Source organism: Bubalus bubalis, chromosome 4 (genome assembly GCF_019923935.1).
Source record: "Bubalus bubalis isolate 160015118507 breed Murrah chromosome 4, NDDB_SH_1, whole genome shotgun sequence".
Classification (NCBI taxonomy): Eukaryota; Metazoa; Chordata; class Mammalia; order Artiodactyla; family Bovidae; genus Bubalus; species Bubalus bubalis.
In genome coordinates, this window is record NC_059160.1 from 17,962,797 (window position 1) to 17,990,303 (window position 27,507).

At 40.5% G+C, this 27,507-nt stretch overlaps 1 protein-coding gene across 1 annotated transcript in view; it reads left to right on the top strand.

Moving 5' to 3' along the window:
• The window catches only part of LOC102402808 (antigen WC1.1), a gene marked incomplete in the record, with an annotated part of 1,152,186 nt that overhangs the window by 1,118,012 nt on the left and 6,667 nt on the right, over positions 1 to 27,507 (top strand). The window contains 9 exon segments of the mRNA XM_045165269.1: positions 7,417 to 7,508; positions 7,605 to 7,919; positions 8,981 to 9,295; positions 16,633 to 16,947; positions 20,308 to 20,616; positions 20,702 to 21,019; positions 25,404 to 25,496; positions 25,574 to 25,888; positions 27,128 to 27,442. Coding sequence (XP_045021204.1) covers positions 7,417 to 7,508; positions 7,605 to 7,919; positions 8,981 to 9,295; positions 16,633 to 16,947; positions 20,308 to 20,616; positions 20,702 to 21,019; positions 25,404 to 25,496; positions 25,574 to 25,888; positions 27,128 to 27,442 — 2,387 coding nt within the window.

Here is a 27,507-nt window from a genome sequence, read left to right on the forward strand (position 1 = left end):
ATGTATTTCTTAAGACATTCATTCAAATTCAGGAAATTTCAATTTCACACAACATTATTAACTATTTTGAAATACATCTGAACTTGAAATTGTTTTGTTTTGAAGTTATAGTAGAAAGGTTTAACTAAAAATTCAGTATTTTTAATAAATCAGAATTATTCAGATTTTCTATTCATCCTTGTGTCATTTCAAATGGAACTATTCAAAGAATTTCTCTACTCAGCTAATTGTGTAAAAGTTTTGGCAAAGAGGGAGTGATGTCAGCATCATGGTGGTTTGCTTCCTTCCTATTTGCTTCTCTTCTTAACAACTAATTAACCATACGTCCATGATTAAAAGTGCCTCTGTGAAAGTTGTTGGATCCCATAACTTATATCAAAGAACCAGGAAGATGGTCACTCACCTGGGCATCCAGTAATAGGCAGGTAGACATTGGTACAGACTGGAGCCAGCAGGAGTAGTGAAGCTGTCCCAGCCCCCTGGGCCATGGTCAGGGAAAACATGGAGAAATGTGGTGAGTGCTCATTTGGTCAAATACTTATAGAAATTGTTAGAAGTCCAGGATTCCTGAAGGGAGATTTCATTACTCTGTTGGAGGCAAAAAAAAGTAAGTTTGAATTATTGGGGAGGATTAAAGGATTTTGCCAGTGCTGCTCCTTACCCCAAGGTGACACAGCATAAATTTGAACTAGCCAGTGGGCCCTCTCTTATGGGTGAAAAGGAAAGCAGTGAGCTAGTGCCCACTTGATATTGCTGGGGAAACCAATTTCTCTCCAGCAGCACCCAGAGTTCTGGGGCTGAACCTCCATGACTGAGGCGAGAGAGGAAATATGAAAGATCATTAAGAAGGTCAAAAAGTGCAAAAGGGATGCAATTCCTGTGACTACACTCAGGGCTTCAGCAGGAAGCCCATCCATAAGCCTCTGGGAGAATGTCACCCGAAGATCTCTCTCCCTGGGCCCATAGGTACTCCAGGTCCCTGAGGGTACTAAATCTTTAGTAAATCATCTTTACTGCCACCTTTCTGACAGCTGCTTTTATGTGTTTCCAAGTATGGAGATGAAAGCAAACTCGAGTAAATGGAGTGATCTCCAAAAACAGACTAGGGTCTGTGGGCAGGGAGGTAACCACAGGCTTCAGCTGTAGTACACCATTCTGCAAAACAAAAGAGAGGTTTTCAGCAACCTGCTGAGTTTTAAGGACCAAAGAAGACATAAAAACTTAAGGTATTTTCTATAAGAGGAAGCAAGAAATGTAGAGCAAGAAATGTAGAGTGGCTCTATACAAGGTCAGAGAACAGTATATACCATCTGAAGGTAATCAGTAAAGATTTAATGTGGTGTCTGCTACATCTAAAGCAAAAGCAGCAATGCAAAGTTTCAAGAAACTTGAAGAATTAAAGAAAGTAGTCATCACCAAAGAGTAATAGTACCTTTTCAAAACTGACAAAGACACATGTCAATGACATGGATCTTTGTAATCTAGCTTATAAAGAACCCAACACAGCTGTTTTGAGGAAACTGAATGAACTGTAAGAAAAGACAGAAAGGCAATTCAATGAAATCAGGGAAACAATAGATGAAAAAATGAGAAGTTTAACAAAGAGAAGTCCTAAAAAGAACCAAACAGAAATTCTGGTGCTGAAGAGTTTAATAAATGAAATGGGGAAAATTGCAACTGAGAGCATCTACAACAGAGTAGATCAAATTAAAGATAGAATCAGTGGTTAAAAATGAGTAAAAAAGGAAGAATATATCCTATGTGATTTATGCATCTACACTAACATAAAAATATCTAGGAGAAGAGAGGGAGAGGGTGGGAAAAGGTGTATTTAAATGAATAATTTCTAACTTGGGGAGGGGCTTGAAAATTCAAGCTGATAAAACTAATAGGTCACTTTATAACCCTAATGTAAAAGACCTTTTCTCAGAAACATTATAGTTAAACTGTAAAAAATCAATAAAAGTAGGAGAAAAAATATTGAATAAAGTGGAATAACTAAATGATTATTTAGTGTGCTGTTTAAAATTTGAAACTGCTGGTCAGATGCAGGACCAGCATTTTCACATTGCTTAGGGTTGCAGATTGATGACTTACATATAGTTCATCCATGTGGACAGACTGTCTTCGCTAGTGACCAGTGAAGCATAAATATAAGTGGTACTTCTTTATACTAGAAAAATCTAGGGGAAAATCCCATTTATTATAGTATGAAAACTATTAAATATGTAGGAAGAAACTTAAAATATCTAAAGGGCTTGCATTGAAAGTCACAGAGCATCTAAAAAAATAAAGACATATACTATGTTCATGGATTAGAAAACTTAATAGGCTGTCAACTCTCTTCCCTTAACATACAAACTAAATCTAATCCTAATAAAAAGCCAAGCAATATTTTTGTAGAAATTTACAAGCAAATTCTAAACATTTATTTAAATGTGAAAGAAGTGGAATGGACAAAACAATTTTGAAAAAGAAGGCCCAAAAAGAAGTAAGCTAACTTCAAGTTTCCTACTACATATCCACAGCAACATGGCCATTGAATAAGAATAGCTAAACAGATCAACAGAGCACAATAAAGTTTAGTAACAGACCCAAACCCATGTATGTGTTGAAATTCTACAAAAGCATAGAGATATTTCAAAGGGGAAAACACATTCTCTTCAAAAAATGATCTGCTAATTGAATATCTGCATGGGGGGCAAAATGAACTGTGATCCTTATTTCACATCATAAGCGCCATTACCCCATCCTCACCCTGAAGGAAAACCCCAGTTCATCAGGGTAGCTCAAATAAATGGTTATTCCCATATAAAATTTAATTATAAAACTGGTAGAAGAAAATGTAAGAAAAATTATTGATTGGTGGACTGGGCAAACATTTCCTAAGATATGTCTTATCTAACTTAGGAAATGTTTGCCCAGTCCACAATCATAATAATTTTTCTTACACTTTCTTCTACCAGTTTTATAATTAAATTTTATATGGGAATAACCATTTATTTGAGCTACCCCAATGGACTGGCCCCACCTCAGCAACCATGACCTGAAACCTCAGTGTGAATTTGGGGGATTTTTCAGTGGATCCCCCCTTGCCCAGTGGCCACCAGCCCCGGCCAGTTTTCTGCCAATTTGATTATTTTTAAAAAAGGAAAAAAAAAAAAAAAATAGAAAGTCAGGGGTGGTGGGGATAAAGCAGGGAAAATTAAAGTCCTGGAAACCTCAGGAAGTGCTGTCCATTAATATCTGTGAGTTCTGAGGATGTTGGTGATGAGGACAGCCAGGGAGGGCCCTGTGTTCCTCCAAAAGGAGCCTTTTCCTCTCCCAGGAGGGGCGACTGCCTCCCTGAAGACACAGGGCACTAACAGAAGAAACTGGTGCCAACCTGTTTTTGTTGTTGTCTGTGATACTCACAAATACAAGGATAAAAATTAAGGAGCACTTAGGTTCCAGTGGCTGTTGGGGGGTTCCAATATTAAAAAACCTGTTTTCATCTCAAAAAAAATAATGAGATGTGATTTTCATTAAAATTAATACTTTTTTCTTTTTGGAAAAAAAATAAGAAAATGAAAAGGCATTCAACTGATAGGGGGAAATTAATTGCAATACATATATCTAATAAAGGATTTGTAACAAGAATAAGTGAAAAATTTATAACAGAAAAATAAGAAAAGAACTATCCAGTTTAAGCATGGGCAAAATATTAAGAAAGACATTTTCCCAAAGATGATATACGAATGGCCAATAAGTAAATGAAAAGATACCAAATATCATTAGTTATTAAAGAAATTCAAATTAAAATATGAGATATAAATTCACAAATTAGACTGGCTACAATTAAGGAGACTGACAATTCCAAGTTTGGGGAAGGTTATTGATCCACAAGAATCTTTATACATTGCTGATGATAACATAACAGAAAACAATTCTTAGCAACTCTATGTCACCCAAAATTTCTGTTACCCAAGAGGGATGAAAAGATATCCACAAAAAATTTAGGCAGAAAAATCAGACATGTTTATTTAAAAGAGTAAAAAAGTATAAGCCACTCTAATTTTCTTTAATGAAAGAAAGGAAAACTTTCTTTGGCATATTCATACAATGTAAGACTTTAACAATAGAAAGAAAAAGCTACTCATAAATCCAACTACACAGAAAATCTCAAAGTATGCTAAGTGAAAGAAACCATCTAAAAGGGATTACATACTCTGTGATTTTATTAAATTCTCAAAAAACACAACTAATCTATTTATGATAAAAGACAGATCAGTATCTGCCTGATTCTGGCAGGCAAGAGCCCCTGGTTGTGGGGCTTTTATTGGTTGCAAGAGGCATATAGGAACTTTGTGAATAATGCTATATATTCTGAATTTTAACTGTGGTAACGGTTATGCTGGCACATGCAACTGTCAAAACTTATGAAAACATACTCAAAATATGTGTATTTTAATGCATGAAAATTATACCTCACTACAGAAGGTTTTTGGAGAAGGAAATGGCAACCCACTCCAGTATTCTTGCCTGGGAAATCCCATGGATAGAGGAGACTGATGAGCTACAGCCCTGGAGGCTGTAAAAGAGTCAGACATGACTTAGCTACTAAACAAACAACGGAAGATTTTACTATTTGTCTTTTGTTTTTAGCTTAAGTCTACTTTAATAAAAAAACATATTTTTAATTATTTTACCCTTTGAAAATTTTTTGGATCTCACTTTTTGTATAATATATGATCAGCCTTGGAAAATGACCTGTAAGTGCTTGGAATAAGGTGTATTCTCTAGTTTTGAGAGGTATGTTTGTTAAATCACCCCACTCAAATGTTCTAAATATTTAGTGACTGGCTTTGCTTGTTTTGCTCTATAGTTACTGAGACTGAAGAAAGGTGTTTCTGGTTACTGTTGCCTGGTAACAAAGTACTTCAAAATCTAGTCACTTATGGCAACCATTTTATTTTGCATAAATATCACCATATATTTTTCCTTCAGCCCCAATTGTATTTCTTCACTTCCTTTCAATCCTCATTGACAGCATTGCCCAAGCCCATCAGGCTTCTGCTAATAACCTCCTCCACTCCTTCTAGCTTCTGCCTGTTACTTTGTTCTAAAAGCAATGTCACATGTTTTAGGTGGTATCCCAAATTTGGGCCATTATGGATAAAGATGCTATGCATATGCATATACAAATTTATATGATTTGTATAGTGGCCTCATTTGTATGTGGCCATTTGTATTTGTATGTGGCCTCATTCCTTGGTATATATGCATATACAAATTTGCATATACAAATATATGCATATAAAATGCATATACTTTTCTTCTGACAACAAATACTTCATTTGTCTTCAGTAAATAGTTAGTAGTATGGTAATTATAAGTGTTTGGTTACTATGGCTGCATAACCAAATTTCCCACAAAACTTAGCATCTTAAAACCCCTTTTTACTTTTGCTCATGATTTCCTGGAGTTTGGGAAGGAATTTGGAAAGTGTTCTGATTTGTATTGTCTTGGAGTCTTATCAGGTTGCAGCCCAGTATCAGCTGGGGCTGACATCATCTGAGGACACAACTGGGCTGGGGATCCAGGATGGTTCATGAGGACAAGCCTGGCAACTGGAAGGTCAGCTGGGTTGAACTGAGTGACCAGAGACCTGCATATGACAGTCTCCGCAGGACAAGAGTCTCAACAGGACAGACTTGCCCTAAAGCAAAAGTCCTCAGTGATTTCATAGGAGGTTGCAAAAGTTTTCAGACCTAGTGCTGAGAGTCAAGCAAATTTACGTTCAGTTCCGTTCAGTTCAGTCGCTCAGTCATGTCTGACTCTTTGCGACCCCATGAATCACAGCATGCCAGGCCTCCCTGTCCATCACCAACACCTGGAGTTCACTCAGACTCATGTCCATCGAGTCAGTGATGCCATCCAGCCATCTCATCCTCTGTCGTCCCCTTCTCATCCTGCCCCCAATCCTTCCCAGCATCAGAGTCTTTTCCAATGAGTCAACTCTTCCCATGAGGTGGCCAAAGTACTGGAGTTTCAGCTTTAGCATTATTCCTTCCAAAGAAATCCCAGGGCTGATCTCCTTCAGAATGGACTGGTTGGGTCTCCTTGCAGTCCAAGGGACTCTCAAGAGTTTTCTCCAACACCACAGTTCAAAAGTATCAATTCTTTGGCACTCAGCTTTCTTCACAGTCCAACTCCACATCCATACATGACCACTGGAAAAACCATAGCCTTGACTAGATGGACCTTTGTTGGCAAAGTAATGTCTCTGCTTTTCAATATGCTATCTAGGTTGGTCATAACTTTCCTTCCAAGGAGTAAGCGTCTTTTAATTTCATGGCTGAAATCACCATCTGCAGTGATTTTGGAGCCCCCCAAAATAAAGTCTGACACTGTTTCCAGTATTTCCCCATCTATTTCCCATGAAGTGATGGGACCGGATGCCATGATATTTGTTTTCTGAATGTTGAGCTTTAAGCCAACTTTTTCACTCTCCTCTTTCACTTTCATCAAGAGGCTTTTTAGTTCCTTTTCACTCTCTGCCGTAAGGGTGGTGTCATCTGCATATCTGAGGTTATTGATATTTCTCCCAGCAATCTTGATTTCAGCTTGTGCTTCTTCCAGCCCAGCGTTTCTTGTGATGTACTCTGAATACAAGTTAAATAAGCAGGGTGACAATATACAACCTTGACGTACTCCTTTTCCTATTTGGAACCCGTCTGTTGTTCCATGTCCAGTTCTAACTGTTGCTTCCTGACCTGCATATTGGTTTCTCAAGAGGCAGGTCAGGTGGTCTGGTATTCCCATCTCTTTCAGAATTTTCCACAGTTTATTGTGATCCACACAGTCAAAGGCTTTGGCATAGTCAATAAAACAGAAATAGATGTTTTTTTGGAACTCTCTTGCTTTTTCGATGACCCAGAGGATGTTGGCAATTTGATATGTGGTTCCTCTGCCTTTTCTAAAAGCAGCTTGAACATCAGGAACTTCACGGTTCACGTATTGCTGAAGCCTAGCTTGGAGAACTCCTTTCTATTACTACAGAGTCAGACACGACTGAAGCGACTTAGCAGCAGCAGCATTATTTACTAGAAATTCACGAAGGTCAGCAGAACTTTAAGGGAAGGAGGCACAGACCTCACTTCTCAGTGACATGTAACGGCAAAGATTATGTGCTGCTGTTCAGTCGCTCTGCTGCTGCTGCTGCTAAGTCGCTTCAGTCGTGTCTGACTCTGTGTGAACCCATAGACGGCAGCCCACCAGGCTCCCCCGTCCCTGGGATTCTCCAGGCAAGAACACTCAGTCGTGTCTAATTCTTTTCGATCCCCTGGAGTGCAGCACGCCAGGCTTCTCTATCCTTCACTATCTCCCGGAGTTTGCTTTAACTCATGTCCCTTTGATCATTGCTATTTCTGCAGGAAACCAGACCCAGGTGCTACCCCAGTGCAGCGACTCCCTCTCTGAACCAACAGGCTCTGCAGCCTCAGAGAACAGCGCCCCCTACTGCTCAGGTGAGGGTCCTACACGACAGAAGGCGCTTGTCTGCCGCCCGCCACCCTGTCCACCCGCCGGGTCACCACCCCATTGTCCCATTTCTCTCTCCTCAGACAGCAGACAGCTCCACCTGGTAGACGGGGGCGGTCACTGTGCCGGGAGAGTGGAGATCCTTGACCAGGGCTCCTGGGGCACCATCTGTGATGATGGCTGGGACCTGGATGATGCTCACGTGGTGTGCAGGCAGCTGGGCTGTGGAGAAGCCCTCAATGCCACGAGGTCTGCTCACTTCGGAGCAGGATCAGGACCCATCTGGCTGGATGACCTGAACTGCAGAGGAAAGGAGTCCCATGTGTGGAGGTGCCCTTCCCGGGGCTGGGGGCAGCACGACTGCAGACACAAGCAGGATGCGGGGGTCATCTGCTCAGGTCTGGGCTGCACACTGTCCACAGTTTGGGGGAGGGGTGGGGCACTGGAAGATGGGGGTCTGAGCCCTGAGAGAGAGATGCGGAAAGGACCAGAGAAGAAGGCTTCCTCCCATGGAGCCTGTGTTTCCAGCAGACGTGAGGACTAAGTGCTTTCACTTCCTTCTGCAGCAGCTGAGAGTCTGGTCCTTTGTTCTCAGCAATGTTTCCTGGTAGAGCCATTTCTTACAGTTTCCACATGAAAGCAGGGCTCTCCTTCAGTTCCCTGTGGTAGTACAGTCTGGTGATCCTGTTGACGTTGGAATGAAAGCACAGATTTACTCTGTTCAGTTCTGTACACTAGGAGTCTGACAAGGGATCTGACCAGACCAACACCCCAGTGTCCACAGGGCTGCGTTCTTCCTGGAGGCCCTGGGGAGAACTCCTTTGCCAGTCTTTTCTGCTTCCTATGTGGCCTCATTCCTTGGATTGGAGCCCATCTTCTTCTTCAGACAACATTCCCTCCCCTGGCCATTCTTCAGTGTCTCATCTTCCTCTAACCACACCCAGGAAGAGTATTCCAATTTTAGGGATAATTAGATTGGGTTTATATGGTTAATTCATAATGTTGCAGGTTAGTTTCACCATCCCCAGCTCTTAAGTTTCTTGTCTTAATAATGTCTGTAAAATCCCTTTTGAAATATAAGGCAACATTCACAGGATTGAAAGACTGGAACATAGACATTTGTGGGTTCACTGTTCTGCCTGTTTCTCCACTACCCACATCCCTTTCACATGGTCTTTTACAGGTGTTATCAGGAAACAAGGCTCAGGGCCCTTCCCTGCAGGTGCCTATGTTGGTCTTTCTCTCTGTTCGTATTCACTACATCATTGTGGTAGAAATAGAAAGACAGACATTAATGGACAAAGTCAAGTAAAAGGGAGACAGATTTCAGTCTTGTCACCTAGTGGGTATCTCCTCAGCTGGGTCAGGGGTGAGTGTTCACGATTTCTGGGAAAGAGGAAAACCCAGAGCACTGAATGGAATGCTCACTGTGTCTTGTCTCCTCCCCTTTCAACCTTAGAGTTCCTGGCCCTCAGGATGGTGAGCGAGGACCAGCAGTGTGCTGGGTGGCTGGAAGTTTTCTACAATGGGACCTGGGGCAGTGTCTGCCGCAGCCCCATGGAAGACATCACTGTGTCCGTGATCTGCAGACAGCTTGGCTGTGGGGAGAGTGGAACCCTCAACTCTTCTGTTGGTCTCAGGGAAGGTTCTAGACCCCAGTGGGTGGATGGAATCCGGTGTCAGAAAACTGACACCTCTCTCTGGCAGTGTCCTTCTGACCCTTGGAATTACACTTCCTGCTCTCCCAAGGAGGAAGCCTATATCTCATGTGCAGGTGACTTGATGTATGTTTCTGTGTGTCTGTCCCAATCCTGTAGGATGTCAGTAGTGAGATTTTATATTTTAAAATGTCTAAGTGATGAGTTTAAGTTGGGTCCACAAAATGATGTTAGGATGGAGCTAATTTAATCCACATTTCAACCTTGTTATTTAGACTTTTAATTTGGCTATAATTCACATAATACTGTATTAGTTTCAGGTGTTAAATGTAAAGCTTATATATTTCTGTATGTTGGTAAATGATCACCACAGTAAGTCTAGTAATATCCATCACCATGTATCATTACAATTTTTTGATTGTGAGGAGAATTTTTCTTACCAACTTTCAAGTATATAATACAGATTCATTGTAGTCACCATGCTGGACATTACATCTTCATGGAATTCACTTTAGAACGGCAAGTTTGTACCTTTTGACTACCTCCACTTGTTTTGCCCACATCAATCCACCTTTTGCCACCACTGAACTGTTCTCTGCATCTCTGAACCCCCTCTTTTTTTGGTATTTGATTTAATATTCCACATATAAATTAGATGATATGGTATTTATTTCACTTAGCATAATGCCCTCAAGGTTCATCCATGTTGCTACACATGGCAGGATTTTCTTCTTTTTGTTGGCTGGACATACGTACATATCACCATTTATCCATCAGAGAAGACTTACGTTGTTTGGCTATTGTAAATAATGCTGCAATGAACATTTGGTTGCACAGTTTTTTCAAGTTGGTATTTTGTTTCCTTCAGATAAATACCCAGAAGTGAAATTGATGAGCCATATGACGGTTTTATTTTTAATTTTTGGAGAACCTCAATACTGTTCTCCATAGGGGTTGCATCAACTCACATTCCCCCCTCCCCGCCCCGCCCAGCTGGGCATAAGGTTTGCCTTCTCTCCGCGTTTTCACCAGCTCCTGTTATTTCTTGTCTTTTGGATAAAAGCCATTCTAACAGATGTGAGATGTTACCCCATTATAGTTTGATTTGCATTTTTCTGATGACATAACCTTGTGCGCCTTTTCATGTACCTTTGAAAAAAAAAAATGTCTATTCAGGTCTTCTGCCCGTTTTTTAATGATTGTTTGTTGGTTTGCTTTTGCTATTGAGATGTATGAATTCGTTAAGTATTTTGGATATTAACCCTTGTCAGAAATGTAATTTGCAAATATTTTCTCCAACTCCATAAATTACCTTTTAATTTTGTTGACCTTTTTCCTTTGTTGTGCAGAAGTTTTTTAGTTTTCTGTAGTTTCAATGCTTATTTTTGCTCTTGTTGCTTTTGCTTTTGGCATCAAACCCAAAATATCCTCATGATGATTGATGTCAGGACCTTTTCATCCTAATTTTTATTCTAGGATTTTTAAAATAATTTTTAAAATTTATTTATTTTTGGCTGTGCTGGGTCTTTGTTGCTGCATGGGCTTTTCTCTAATTGCAGTGAGCAGGGGCTACTCTTCATTGCATTGCACAGGCTTCTTATTGCAGGGGCTTGTTTTGTTGAGGAGAACAGGCTGGAGGGCACCGAGCTTCAGTAGTTGTGGCACGTGGGCTCGACAGTTGCCATTCCTGGGCTCTAAAGCACAGGCTCAACAGTTCTGGCGAATGGGCTGAGTTGCTCCGTGGCATCTGGGATCTTCCTGGATCAAGGATCACACTTGAATCTCTTGCATTGGTGGGTGGATTCTTTACCACAGCCACAAGGGAAGCCCCTCTTCTAGGATTTTTATGGCTTCAGGACTTATGATCAAGTCTTTAATCCATTTTGAGTTAATTTTTGTGAATGGTGTAAGAGTTTTTCAGTTTCATTCTTTTGCATGTAACCATCCAGCTTTCACAACACCATTTTTGAAGAGACAGTCCTTTCCTGATGCTATAATCTCTACTTTTTTGTCATAAATTAATTGACCACATATATTTGGGTTTATTTCTGGGATCTCTATTCTTCTCCAGTGATTTTTGTGTCCATTTTTATTGCAATACCATACTGCTGATTAATACAGCTTTGTAATATAGTTTGAAATCAAGAAGCACGATCCTTCTGTCATTCTTTCTCAAGATTTCTTTGGCTATTCACTCTCTTTTGTGGTTCCAGACAAATTTCAGAACTCTTTGTTCCATATTTGTGAAAATTTTCATTGAAAAATTTGGATAAGGATTGTAGTGAATCTGTAGGTTGCTTTATGTAGTGTGATCATTTTAACAATATTAGGTCTTCCAATCCATGAGCACAGAATATCTTTCAATTTATTTGTGCCTTCTTTAATATCTTTCACAATGTCTTAAAGTTTTCAATAGTGTCTCAGTTTTGACTCTTCCTTTCAGATTTGGGTGTTCTTATTTCCTTTTCCTTGCTTGATGATTCTGACTAGAACTACCAAAACTATGTTGAATAAAAGTGATGAGAGTAGGCATTTTTGCCTTGTGTTTGATCTCAGAAGAAAAGCTTTCAGCTTTTTACAGTTGAGTAGGATGTTTGCTGAGGGTTTGTCATGATATTTATTTTGTTGAGGTATAATCCCTTTATATCTACTTTGTAAAGATCTTTTGTATCATAAACGGCTGTTGAACTTTGTCACATATCTGTTCTTCATCTGTTGAAAGGGTATGATTTTTGCCTTTATCTTATTTGGTGTATCACATTGATTAACTTGTGAATATTGAACCATCCTTGAATCCTTGGAACAAATCTCTGTTGATCTTGGTGTTGTTATTATTGTTGTTGGTTAGTCACTAAGTTATGCCTGATACTTTGTGGTCCAATGGACTATAGCTCTCTAGGCTCCTCTGTCTTAGATTTCCCAGGCAAGAATACTGGAGTGGGTTGTCCAGTATTCTCTTCATGCATTGTTGAATTTGGTTTTCTAATATTTTGTTGAAGATTTTGCATCTATATTTATTTGGGATATTAGCCAGTATTTTCTTTTCTTGTGGTGTCCTTATCTGGTTTTGATATCAGGATAATCTCAGCCTCATAAAATGGCTTTGGAAGTGTTCCTTTCATCCTTTTTGGAGGAGTTTGAGAAGGCTCCACCGCTTCATACCATTACACTGGAAATTGGAATTAAAAAAAATGTTGGTGGGGTGACAAATAGTCAAACCGTAGCACCTTACTTCCTTCAACATTTCTCTCTCTCTTATCCCCCACCTTCCACACACACCCCATTCAGGTGTTGGGCATTGCCTGAAATCTACAAATGAGAGAATAAGATAGATTAAAGTAAATGAGATAGATATTTCAAAAGCAGAGATTTGTCCCTTTCCTTGCCTCTGTTTCTTAATTTCTTTGTCTTTTCATTCAAAGGCCAAAGTAGTGTTAAACTATTGGACTTTTATTTATTATACTTTTTTGACAATAAAGCACCATAAAATGGGTTGTGGTGATGTCTCTGACCCTGAAAGTGAGCAATCACACACAGAGGCCCTGCCATCATTTTTTCAGAGGTTCTCTGCTTGAAGTGGGTAGAAAGTTTGGTAGGATGATGTGGAGATAGTACACAAGTTCTCATATTTTATGACAAGAACCATTTACACTTCCATTTTCTTGTGTTTTTTGAACTTATGTGTATTTCTTTCACTTACAATTCTTTTGTATCTTTTTTTGGTTAATTTTGCTTCCTCTAAATACAAATCTTTCTTAGAAAATTTATTTGCGTCTACTGCACACATTTCTGCCTTACTAGGTAGCTATTTGTGTTTTTTTTTTCTGACTTTTTCTATATATTCCCTTTTTAAAGAGTTTTCTCTCTTTACAGCAATCTTTGCTTGACCAATGTCATACTGAATAACACATAACAGTAGCTTAGAATTCATTTAATAATTGTCCATTGAAAATTGCATAAGTGGGCCTTCCCTGGTGGTCCAGTGGTTAAAAATCCACCTGTCAATGCAGAGGACATGAATCTGATCTCCCATCTAAGAAGTAGTAAAGAACCTGCCTGCCAGTGCAGAAGATATAAGAGATGCAGGTTTGATCCCTGGGTCTGGAAGATTCTCTGGAGGAGGGCATGGGAACTCACTCCAGTATTCATGCCTGGAGAATCCCATGAACAGGTGAGCCTGGCAGGCTACAGTCCACTGGGTCACAAGAGTTGGACATGACTGAAGAAACAGCACACACATGCGCACACACCAGGAAGATTTCATATGCCATGGGAAAACTAAGCCTGTGCACCACAACTAGAGAAAGCCCACGTGCAGCACCAAGACCCAGTACAGCCAAAAATAAATTTAAGAAAAACTTTAAAAAAATCACATAAGTGGAAATTTGAATATCAATTAATTCTGTGCTTATGCACTAATCATTTTTTATATGCACCATTTATTAGCAGAAAACTTTACCATTCATTTATATTTGCTTTACTATTTTGCTGATTACCACGAATTTAAAGAAATTCTATTTCACTGAATTTTATTCATCTACGTATTCATTCAATAAATATTTATCAAGCCCCATCATGGTATTTAGAAAAGCTTCTCCATGCATTCTTGTTGAACGGTGAATGTGCAATCACCATCCTAATAGCAGAAACACAGGGTTAATAAGATATGCAAGTTCCTTCCTCTAGTGGAACCTTCATTCAGGGGTATATATGTGTGTGTATTTGTCGTGGAATGTGGACATGATAAACAAGTAAATACTCAAAGGTATTTCAGATATCTTTACGATATCTTCCATCATCGTTTATATTTTTTCTCTATAATGTTTAAAATTTCATTTATTTATAGGAACTCTCTACAAATTAACACCACTTACTGCTTTTCTTAAATACTACTGAAAGTATTTACCCCATTTTTTGCATATGTCTTTAGGGTTGTGTATGTGGTGTGGTTATATGATCAAATATACTATGTTTTACTTTAAGAATTCCGCCTTTAATGCAGTGTTTCAGATGCCATTCTTCATCTCAAAATAGCTTTTAATCATTTCATTTTCTTCAAATAACTTTATAATTTTAGTAAAGAATATTTATAACTTTACTGAATCTGAATTTATTTTACTGTGTGTGATATTGTAATATCATCAACGGATACAAATTACATTTTAGATACCTAATAATTTATTTCCTCACCAAATAAATATACATTATTTCATGATTTCATGGATATGACACCAAAAGAACAGGCAAAAATAGACAATTTGCAAAATATATAAGGAAATCCTACAACTCAAGGGCAAAACAAGAAAAAAACCATAATAACCCAATTAAAAAATTAACAGAGACTTGAATGGACATTTCTCCAAAGAAGATATAGAAATAGCCGATAGGTATAGGAAAATATGTTCAATATTATTAGTCATCAGAGAAATGTAAATCAAAACCATAAAAGATATCATCTCACACCTCTCAAAATGGCTATGATTAAAAAAAAAAAATAAGTGTTGGCAAGGTTGTGGAGAAATTGAAAATTTTCTGAGTATTCATCCACATTAGATATGTAAATTTAATCTCAATAAAACTATGACCAAAAAATTTGTATGATTTATAGTGATGTTTCTTCATTCTTGGTATTGTTAAGTTCATTTTCTCTTTGTTCTTGTTTAGTACTGCCGGGTGGTTATCAATTTTCAAGGAACCATGTTTGAAAGGTTTTCCTCTGTTTTCTCTATCATGCTTACCTTGGGCTTCCCTGGTGGCTCAGCAGTAAAGAATCCGCTTGCAATGCAGGAGACCACCTACAATGCAGGAGACGCAGGTTCAGTCTCTGGGTTAGGAAGATCCTGTGGAGAAGGAAACAGCAACCCACTCCAATATTCTTGCCTAAAATCCCATGGACAGAGGAGCCTGGTGGCCACAGCCCATGGAGTCGCAGGAGTAGGACTTGACTTAGGGGCTAAACCACCGTCACTACCACCATGCTTACCTTCTTTTTTAAAATTAATTTTTGTTCTTTTCTTTGTTAATCCCAACTTCCGTATCCTTTAGGCTTTATTTTCTCTTCTCCTGGTTTCTTAAATAGAAGCTTACATGTTTTTTCATTTTCAGCCTTTCTTCTTTTCTAAATCTAAGGTATAAATTTCCCTTAAGCACTACTTTAGTTGCATTAGAAGAATTTAGTTATATCATATCTTTGCTATCACTATTTCACAATATTTTCTAATGTTTAAATTTATCCCCAGGCCCGGGTACTGTTTTGGAAGGATGTTGCTTAATTTCTCCAAATAAGGATGGCTAACTGTATTTTCTTATTAATTCTTAATTGAATTACACTGTGGTCAGAGTAAATACTCTGTATAAATTCAATTATCTGAAGGTTTTTGTCCTACCATACGGTCATTTTAGATAAATGTTCCTAGTGCATTTACAATAATGTGAATTCTTTCATTATTGGGTGCATTGCTCTTTATATGTTATTTAGCTAAATGTGTTGATTGTGGTGTTTTATATCTACTATAGTCTTCCTTCTTTTTTGTATGCCTGGTCTGCATGGTATTGAAAAAGTTTTGTTAAAGTTCCCCCAGGTTGATTGTTATTTTGTCTATTTCTTCTTTTCATTCTGTCAAGTATTATTCTGTATTTCAAAGCTATGTTTCGATATCTTCTCTGGATTCTGATATCTGTAATATCTTTATTAAGGGCGTACCACTGTATAATCATGAAAATATCCTCTTTAAATTAGCACATCTTCCCTTAAAATCTCCTTTCTGTGACCTTGCTTTAGCTACTGCAGCTTTCTTATAGTATTCACATGTGTGTGGGCTTGCTAAGTCAAAACTCTTTGCTAAGGACTGTAGCCAGCCAGTCTCCTCTGTCCATGGGATTCTCCAGGCAAGAATACTGGAGTCCATTTTGTTTTTCAATTCTGCATGACTGTACCAAGAAGAATGATTCTAACGATAGAGGATTCATGGCTGCTACCTGAGGCTTCTGATGAGGCCGGTTCCTGACTCCATTTCCTTTCATCTAATCCCTTTAACTCTAAGGTCAAGGGCACCAACACGTGTGTGGTTCATAAGGAATCCATCCAGCAGCCAGCCCATTCCTGTGACTCTAAACTCATTCAACTGCTCCGGGTAGAGAGACTAACATTTCTGGTAAATCTTTCTCAGATGCTGTGCAGAACTCTACCAATCAGAGGTTAACACTTCTGTCTCACCCTACTCAGTAGTGTAATATTTCCTGTTTTTGCCCATTTTCAATGTTATTATTCTCTTATCACTGCTGTAAGAAACCAGACTCAGGTGCTGCCCCAGTGCAACGACTCCCTGTCAGAACCAGGGGACTCTGAAGCCTCAGAGGAGAGCGCCCTCTACTGCTCAGGTGAAGGTCCCACAGGACAGAAGACCCTTATCCCCCTTGTCAATGCCCGGTTGTCCCATTTCTCTCTCCTCAGACAGCAGACAGCTCCGCCTGGTGGACGGAAGAGGTCCCTGCGCCGGGAGAGTGGAGATCCTTGACCAGGGTTCCTGGGGCACCATCTGTGATAACGGCTGGGACTTGGACGATGCCCGCGTGGTGTGCAGGCAGCTGGGCTGTGGAGATGCCCTCAATGCCATGGGGTCTGCTCATTTTGGGGCAGGATCAGGGCGCATCTTGCTGAACACATTGGACTGCAGAGGAAAGGAATCCCACGTGTGGAAGTGCCCTTCCCAGGGCTGGGGAGTGCACAACTGCAGTCATGAGAACGATGCAGGAGTCGTCTGCTCAGGTATGGTCAATATATTGCCCTGTGATGGCAGAATGAAAAGTGCCATGGAAGCTGGTGTCTGATCACTGGGGCAATAGGATATAGATGGGCTAGAAAGGACTGAGACAGACACATCCTTCCTGAATGCACAAAGCTTCTGTGGGTGATGTGCTCCATATACTTTTCTGCTGTAAGTCTCTGCTATTTCTTCTCCAGTGATCTTACCTGACATAGTAGATTAAACTATTCCAATGAATATTGATCTTCATAATGAAGATGAAGATCAATCACATGAGACATTTTCAAATCACCACACAAATCCCTTGGCACAGTTAGCCTATGGGAAGGGAGGGCTAGAATGAGGACACAGCTTCATGGATGGAGTTGTTTCTGTATGTACAGGGTGAGACATTATTTTACACTAGGTTAGTAGGAGTGGAGGCACAGAGGATGTCACGAAACAGATCAGACAGGAATTGATGGATTTGTGCCAAATTGCAAGTCTCTTTTGAAATTTTAGATGTAAATATTCACAGGCCTTTGCAGGTAAGACCAGAGAACTTTGGATGAAGTGCTCTGAGTCATAGGTTCTCCTTTGATTGTTACTATCAGAGATTGTCTGCCCATTTTTTCTTTTAAGACATCTGTATAGGACAAAACTTTGGAAGAACACTTAGCCATACACTGACAAGTCAAAAGTGGAAGCAATACAATTTCTGTGTTTTATGGTAAGAAATTATATAGTTTATACCTGATGACTTCAATGATTTAAGAAAATAGAATTTGGGGGTTTATTTGATATGAATAGGAGTAATGGGACAGATGTAATTTTTGAAGAAGGTAGAAGAGAGTTATGGCAGCTGGGAGGGAGAGGGACTGTAATAGGAACTGAAAAAGGCACATGTGGGGTGTTCTGAGCAGCACTGATGGTCCAGGAGTGGTGGGAGGATGCTGTGTGTGCCTAAGGATGCAGGACGTCTGTACAGCAAGAGACCAGAGAAGGATATATTTTTATTATATTTAGTATCCTTATCCACTGACATCAGCCTTCTATCCCACAAACTTTCTCACAGTTTTCACACACATAGTCTTCCACATAAATTTTAAAATCAAATAAAAACAAAAAAGAAGTCATAATTTGTCTCAGAAGAGTCTATCCTTATGTGTATAAGACTTTATTGATTATTCGGTGTATATTCGAGCATTTAACATGTATCAGGGTACATAAAACAGCATATAACAAATATTTCTTTCGTGTTCTGCCTAATCTGTAATCTTATGGGGTTAATATAGCAACTAAAAAGTGTTGACTGAAAATGCTTTAATTAGAATGTGTTGCCTATGAGCGAACTCCCAACCAGACCAGAGTAGGAGTTCTAACCTGTGTCTCTCTGGGGAAATGAAAGTGATAAATAAATAAAAGGCAAGCAGACCATCTTCTCTCTCACCATTCACTCTTGTATAAGTGGTCAAGCTGATCCTTCAAGTCTTTAATTTCTTTTAGGTCTTTTCTGTTTTCTGCAGTAGATTTTTATTTTGTTAGAATATTCTTTCTGAACCATCAAAGTTCACATATTTATATAATCAGAATCCTTTACCGGATAGAATTTCACCATGTACATAAATTATCATGAGCATACTTCGAAACCAGACAAGTGTGTTAAAGAAAGTGTTTTATGTTGTGGGTTTCTTTATTATTTGGATTACCTTCCTCTGCCCAAAATATGGTCCCTGAAGCTCAAACCATGATCATGAGTTTTTTCCTTTGGCCTCTCCCTCAGTTTCATACCCCATCCACTCCCCATTTAACCTACCACACACCCTACCTCACTCCGCTCCTACAGAAGTTCTTCCCATTCAGAATTTCCTTTCTACCCATTTGTGGTTCTTAAGATAGTTTTCTCTTGTCTGCAGTGGGAGAAATGGGAAAGGTGGCAGGGTGAAGTGGTTGATGGGAGGAGCACAGGGGATAAAATGTGTCAAAAACTTGTTGGACAAATATTTACCCCATATATTCTATCTTTCATCCATATTGAGACTTTTGCAATTTGAAAATTTCTAAATTATGTATGGCGTATTCACTCTCTGAGCTTCCCTCATAGCTCAGTTGGCAAAAAATCCACCTCCAGGGCAGGAGACCCCAATTAGACCCCTGGATTGGGAAGATTCACTGGAGAAGGGATAGGCTATCCATTCCAGTATTCTTGGGCTTCCCTTGTAGCTCAGCTGGTAAAGAATCTGCCTGCAATGTGGAAGACCTGGGTTCGATCCCTGGATTGGGAAGATCCCCTGGAAAAGGGAAAGGCTACCCACTCCAGTATTCTGGCCTGGAGAATTCCATGGACTGTATAGTCCATGGGGTCGCAGAGAGTCAGACATGACTGTGTGACTTTCACTTCATTTCACTATTTGCCCTCTGCTCTCTTCCTCTTACTCTCTTTCTTTACAGCACAGTAGCTATTTCGCAAGAACCCAAATAGGAAAGGAACAAAGAGCATATAGACAGGGTTAAAATACTTTAACTCATCTTCACTCTTTAGCATTTCCTAAAGTTCACATGTCTAGTATGAAGTAATTAAAAACCTCAGCTGTTTTGCATGCTCCCACTGAGAACTCACTCTCTCCCAGGTTCTTTGATAAATTCTAAGCTTTCAAGAAAGATGGCTATGACCAGCCCCTTCTCCTATGACTCTGAGCTTTCTTCCTATCCAAACTGATCTCTGGACGACTTTCCAAAATCAGGTCACCTAAGAAATTCTTGGAATTTTTCACCGTGAAAAATTATAAGAAGCATGTGTGAAATCTTGTTATGATGTCTAGCTTTCCTCCTGTTAAGCCAGAAGTCTGTCTACTGTCAGCGAGCACTCACAGATCCAGCCTGCATGATTTTCCTTATCTTCAGAGACTTAAGTGTTGGTTCCTGAGAGAAAACTGGCCAGTATTCTGGCCCCAGAAATCTCAGGATGGCCCTCTAACCTTGTGTGGCTCTTAGTCTTCTAACCTCTTGAGGCCCATGGAGCTACTTCACTCTGGGTTAGTACAGCTCTGAACCTGAGCCTGGTGCCCACTACAGAGCAGTATCCTTGGGCTCTGTAGTTTCCAGGCCTCTAGATGAGGAATTCACATTCCTAATTAACCTCAAAATCCATGTTTTTGGAAATCAGCCATTTGAAACTGACCCTGAAAATCCTTCAGGGTTTCTTTTCAGAAACTTGGTCTTGAAAATACTTGCTCATGAAATTCTGAGAATAACTGTCCAATTCTCTTTCCAAGCACCACTCCTGGAAAAGAAAAAATTTCACATTATTGCCTGTGACATTGTTTCCAATTGCAAACCAGGACTATGGGCACTCACTGGATTTCTTGTTGTTGTTTTCTTAGGATTTGTGCGTCTGGTTGGAGACGACGGACCCTGCTCAGGACGAGTAGAAGTACGTCCTGGAGAAGACTGGACCCCAGTGTCTGATGGAAACTTCACACTCCCCACTGCCCAGGTCATCTGTGCAGAGCTGGGGTGCGGCGAGGCTGTGTCTGTTCTGGGACACGAGCTCTTCAGAGAGTCTGATGGCCAGGTCTGGGCTGAAGAGTTCAGGTGTGAGGGGGAGGAACGTAAGCTCTGGTGGTGCCCCAGAGTGCCTTGTCCAGGGGGCACTTGTCACCACAGTGGAGCTGCTCATGTTGTTTGTTCAGGTGAGATGCAGGTCAGGACTAACCTCCCTGCACACTCTGTTCAGGTGAGAAATCATGAGATTTTTCCGAATTTCTCTTCTACCAGCATACTCAAAAGTCCGACTCATGACAAATGGCTCCTCTCAATGTGAGGGGCAGGTGGAGATGAAGATTTCTGGACGATGGAGAGCGCTCTGTGCCTCCCACTGGAGTCTGGCCAATGCCAATGTTGTCTGTCGTCAGCTCGGCTGTGGAATCGCCATCTCCACTCCCAGAGGACCACACTTGGTGGAGAGAGGTGACCAGATCTCCACAGTCCGATTTCACTGCTCGGGGGCAGAGTCCTTCCTGTGGAGTTGCCCTGTGACTGCCTTGGGTGGTTCTGACTGTTCCCATGGCAACACGGCCTCTGTGACCTGCTCAGGTAAGACAGGGAAGGGCTATTGGTACTTAGGATGCTCCTGGAGTGAAATGTCCCCAAGAGCAGAGAGTGAGGGAAAACTGGCTTTGGAAGATATTTCATGATGAAATATGGTGATCCTCATTGTTCACTCATTTTTCAGGTTAGGGCAAGAAGTGTGAAGGGGAATAATATAATTTAAAGCAACATTGTTATTGACATATGATCATAGAAGACAGTGTATAAGCAATACATGTAGACTTCAGTCATGTACCCAGGGCAGCAAAGAGAACATTCCCAGCCCCAAGAGTCACCGTTGCCTCCAATAACTGGCCTCCCTCCTCTCCAGGGAAAACTGCTTATCTAACTTCTACTACCATAGAGGGTTTTATCAGTTTTTGAACTTTATATAAAATCATGCAGTGTGTTTTCTTTTGTGTGTGACTTCTTCGACTCAACATTATGTTTAGGATTCACTCATGATGTTGTTTATAGCAGTACTTTATTCATTTTTATTACTGTAGAATATTGCTTTCATTGATAACATGGCCATTGATCCATTCAACTGATGTTAGAGATTTGAGTTGTTTCCTGCTCTTGACTATTATAAATATGATGCTAGAATGTAGCATGACAATGACTTGGGGTGCAAATATATGTTACTTATTTTGTGTGTTTAACATTTGGTCTTTTCTTTTTCTAAATGGTACAGGATCCTTTGATAAAGCAAGTTTTTAATTTGAAGGAAATATTAATATAACTTGCCAACTTTTCCCTGTATATTTAATACTTCTTATATCCCTTTAAAAAGAACTTTCCCTTCTCCAAGATCATGAAAATATTCTCTTAGAGTATCTCACAAAAGTTTCTTTTTCTCTTGCATATAATTGTACATTCCTTCTGGGATTGATATCTGTGTAAGATGAGTCATGTTTCACATGGACATCCAATTCACTCAGAATCTTTTTCTGGAGAGACTTTTTTCCCCACTGCAGTGCTACCTTTATCTTAAGCAGAAGAGCACATATGTCTGAGTCCTTTTAAAGACTCTGTATTCTGTTCCACTGTATCATTTGTCTATCTTTGCACCAATACTGCATTTTCTTAATTACTATAACTTTATAATAAGTCTGGATAATTTTAATTTACAGGGGTTACTTTATATTAACTCCTTTAACTTTGTTCCTTTTCTTACTGACTGTGTTGGTCATTCTTGGTATTTTGTATTTTGTCTAAATTTTGGAATCTGCTTGTTATTTTTCACACTCCCTAAAAAATTAGCATAAGGGTATTTTGATTAAAATTAGATTTAATCTACACAAAAATTTGAGAATGACTGACTTTGACAATTTTGGATCTCTCAATTCATTGACATAATTTTTATTGTTGTTTAGTCACAAAGTTGCATCCAACTGTTTTGTGACCCATGGACTGCAGTCTGCCCAGGCTCCATTGTCCATGGGATCCCCAGGCAAGAATACTGGAGTGGGTTGCCATGCTCTCCTCCAGGGCTTCTTCCTGACCCAGATATTGAACCCACTTCTGCACTGGCAGGCAGATCCTTTACTACTGAGCCATCTGGGAAGCCATTGACATAATATATCCCTCCATTCAGCTAGGTCTTGAATTTCTCTCAGAAGTTTTGTCCACCTTCCTCTACATTTTTTCTAAGCATTTTATTTATTTTTTATGTTATTAGTATTTCTTTTATGGACGATGTCCTAGGAATGAATTATCTCTGACTTGTTTTCACCTTTTAACATTTTTTTTTTAATTTTGATGTAATTTGAGACTTACTGAAAAGTTAGAAGAATAATATAAACATTTCCAGATGACCTTTAACTGGAATCCCTCAATGCTAGTTTTTGGTTCATTCTGTCTCATTTCTCTCTGAACATATAAAATCTTTCTGCATTAGGTTGCTGTCATGATGTCCCTTTACCACTAAAATACTATGAGGAATTTCCTTATGTAACCACAGGTTCAGTCCAGTTCTCAGCTGATTGCAGCCCCAGATGATACCTAAGTGCAAGCACTGAAAGACCCCAAGACAGAACTGTTGAGTCTTTCCCAAATTGCTGACTCAGGAAGTCTTAAGCAAAATGAAGTATATATTTTTTCCTCCAGTGGCTAAATTTTGGGGGGAAATTTGTTACATAGCAATATAACCAGAACACTTACCATGTGACCTGCAGTTAGGTTGGTGCAAAAGTAATTGCCGTTTTGCATTATTGAAATTTGCCATTTGATATTGGAATGTATTCTTAAATAAATGTGGTTCTGTTACACATCATTTAATGTGTATTTCTTGCTTTTTATTTTGCTATGGTTTATTACTTGCTGCTTATTTCATATGTATTTTAGATTATAGACATGATGTTAGACACAAAGCAATTTCAAGTGATTTTCTTATTCGAGTTCAAAATGGGTCGTAAAGCAGCAGAGACAACTTGCAACATCAACAATGCATTTGGTCCAGGAACTGCTAATGAACATATTGTGCAGTGGTTGTTCAGGAAGATTTGCAGGGCTTCCCTGGTGGCTCTGTGGTAAAGAATCTGCCTGCCAATGCAGGAGACACGGGTTCAATCCCTAGTCCAGGAAGACGCCTGGAAGCTGCAGAGCAGCTAAGCCTGTGCACCACAACTATTGAGCCTGTGCTCTAGAGCCTGGGAACCACAACTACTGAAGCCCAGAAGCCCTAGAGCTTGTTCTCCGTAACATGAGAACCACCACAGTGAGAAGCCTGCACACTGTAACAAAGACTAGTCCCCACTCGCCACAACTAGAGAAAAGCCTGAGGAGCAGCAAAGACCCTGCAAAGCCAAAAATAAATAAATAATAAAGAATTTTTTTAAAAAATGAAGTTTTGCAAAGGAGATGAGAACCTTGAAGATGAGGAGTGCAATGGCCTGCCATTGAAAGTTGACAACAACCAATTAGAGCAATCATCAAAGCTGATCCTCTTAACAATTACATGAGAATTTGCCTAAGAACTGAATGTTGACCTTTCTACAGTCGTTTGGCATTTGAAGCAAATGCCGAAAGGTGAAAAAACTTGATAAGTGGGTGCCTCATGAGCTGACCACAAATCAAAAAACTGGTCATTTTGAAACATCATCTTCTCTTATTTTACACAACAACAATGAACCATTTCTCAATTGAATTGTGACCTGTGATGAAAAGTGGATTTTATATGACAACTGGTGATGACCAGCTCAGTGGTGGGACTGAGAAGAAGCTGCAAAGCACTTCCCAAGGCCAAACTTGCTGCCAGTCTGATCCACTACAGCTTTCTGAATCCCAACAAAACCATTACATCTGGGAAGTATGCTCAGCAAATCACTGAGATGCACTAAAAACTGCAACACGTGCAGTCGGCATTGGTCAACAGAAAGGTGCCAATTCTTCTCCATGGCAACGCCTGGCCACACATCACACAACCAAAGCTTCAGAAGTTTAACGAGTTGGGCTACGAAGTTTTGCCTCATCTGCCATATTCACCTGACCTCCCGTCAACTGAATATCACTTCTTCAAGCATCTCGACAACTTTTTGCAGAGAAAATGCTTCCACAACCAACAGGAGGCAGAAAATGCTTTCCAAGAGTTCATCAAATCCCAAAGCACAGCTTTACACTACAGGAAAAAACAAACTAATTTCTCATTGGCAAAAATGTGTTGATTGTAATGGTTCCTATTTTGATTAATAAAGATATGTCTGAGCCTAATTATAATGATTTAAAATTCGTGGTCTGAAACCGCAGTGATGTTTGCACCAACCTAGTAGAATATTTGTCCTCTGATCTTCTGTTTTAATAACTGCCTTATGCTGATCTAATGTGCTTATACATTCATTCTTTAGTTCTTAAATTCAAATATTAAGTTTCTTAGCTCTAGAACTTTTATTTCTTTTTTGTTAAAATTTCTCTGCCAAGAAAAGTGTCTTGTCAATTAATCTTAAGAGCACTTTAATCAGGGCTATTTAAATTCTCTGTCAGGTAACTCTAATAGTTGAGTATTTGGGTAATTTTGGGGAATGTCTTCTTTTTCCTTTTGGTTTTCCATTTGATGTCTTTTATATGAGTTTTTTCCCTTCTGTTAGTGACAGACACGGAAGACAAAAACTTTTAGAAATCTTTCAGAAAAGATTTTGTTTTGTTTCTTCTATTTAGATATAGATTTAGGTATAGAACCCACTATTTAACTCGTTCTCAGTGTAAAGCTTGGCTTAAACAAAAATTGTGGCAGTGTCAGAAGCAGACCTCTGCTTGGAGAAACTGAGCTCTATACTAACTTCACTGCTGTTACAGCTTTCATCTCAAACTCCATCACTAGGTTATTATTTAGTTTAATTCAGTTTCCTGTTCTTCAACCCAACCAGACCCCTGATCATTGCTGTTTCTGCAGGAAACCAGACCTGGGTGCTGCCCCAGTGCAACGACTCCGTGTCTGAACCAGCAGGCTCTGCGGCCTCAGAGGAGAGCGCCCCCTACTGCTTAGGTGAGAGTCCCACAGGACAGAAGATGCTACTCAACCCCTGAGGTCACCACCCCATCGTCCCATTTCTCTCTCCTCAGACAGCAGGCAGCTCCGCCTGGTGGACGGGGGTGGTCCCTGCGCTGGGAGAGTGGAGATCCTTGACCAGGGCTCCTGGGGCACCATCTGTGATGACGGCTGGGACCTGGACGATGCCCACGTGGTGTGCAGGCAGCTGGGCTGTGGAGAAGCCCTCAATGTCACGGGGTCTGCTCACTTCGGGGCAGGATCAGGGCCCATCTGGCTGGACGACCTGAACTGCACAGGAAAGGAGTCCCACGTGTGGAGGTGCCCTTCCCGGGGCTGGGGGCGGCACGACTGTAGACACAAGGAGGACGCCGGGGTCATCTGCTCAGGTCTGTGCTGCACACTGTCCACAGGCTGGGAGAGGGGTGGGACCCTGGAGGACAGGGGTCTGAGCCCTGATGGAGAGATGCTGAAAGGACCAGAGAAGGAGGCTTCCTCCCATGGAGCCTGTCTTTCCAACAGACATGAAGACTGGGTGCTTTCACTTCCTCCTGAGGCAGCTGAGATTCTGATCCCAGCTGAGATGCTGATCCTTTATTCTCAGTAGTGTTTCCTGACAGAGCTGTTTCTTACAGTTAACACTTGAAAGCAGGGCTCACTCTGCAGTTATCTGTGGAAGTAACACCCGGAAATCCTAGGCTTCCCAGGTTGTGCTAGTGGTAAAGAACCTGCCTGCCATTGCAGGAGATGTAAAAGATGTGGGTTCAGTCCTTGGGTTAGGAAGATCCCCTGGAGGAGGGCATGGCAACCATTCCAGTATTCTTGCCTGAGAATCCCATGGACAGAGGAGCCTGACATAGTGAAAACTCATATTTTTCCTTTACAGTTCTGTTTGCTAGGATTCTGAAGAGAGTCTCCATGGGCCAACATCCCAGTGTCCACAGGGCTGTGTTCTTCCTGGAGTCTCTGGGCAGAACTCTTTTCCCAGCCTTTTCTGGTTTCCCATGTGGCCTCATTTCTTGGCTCAGAGCCCTCTTTATTCTTCTTCTTCAGACAACAGTGCCTTTCCAACCGTTCTCCCTCACTCACATTTCCCTCTGACTGGAGCTGGGAAAGATGATGCATTTCTCAGAATAGCGAGTTTAAAGATGTGTAAGGCTGGGCTCACATGGTTAATCCACAATATTTGAGTTTTATGTCTCCATCCCAAGGTCCTTATTAATCACGTCTGTAAAATCTCTTTTGAAATGTAAGGTAACTGTCACATGTTCGGGGATTAGGCTGTGGACATCTCTGGGGGTCCATTATTCTGTCAACCACCTCACTGTCCACATCATTTTCTGTTCTTTTAGAAGTTTTGTCAGGAATCAGGATTCAGCTCCCATCACTGCAGCTGCCCAGTTTGGTCTTCCCTTCTGTTCATATCTACATTGTTGTGGTAGAAATAGGCATACAGACATTAATGGACAAAATCAGGTGAAAGGGAGGTAAAAGTCAGTCTTGTCACCCAGTGGGCATCTCCTCCGCTGGGTCAGGGGTGTATGGTCACTATTTCTGGGGGAGAGGAAGACCCAGAGCTCTGAGTGGAATGCTCACTGTGTCTCCTGTCTCCTCCCTTTCTATCTTAGAGTTCCTGGCCCTCAGGATGGTCAGTGGGGACCAGGAGTGTGCTGGGTGGCTGGAAGTTTTCTACAATGGGACTTGGGGTAGTGTCTGCCGCAGCCCCATGGATGATGTCACCGTGTCCATCATCTGCAGTCAGCTTGGCTGTGGGGACAGCGGAAGTCTCAACACCTCTGTTGGTCTCAGGGAAGGTTCTAGACCCCACTGGGTAGATGGAATCCAGTGCCAGAGAACTGACCCCTCTCTCTGGCAGTGTCCTTCTGACCCTTGGAATTACAACTCATGCTCTCCAAAGGAGGAAGCCTACATCTCGTGTGCAGGTGACTTACTGTCTGTTTCTGTGTCACTCCCAACCATGTAGGATGTCATTAGTATGATTTCATAT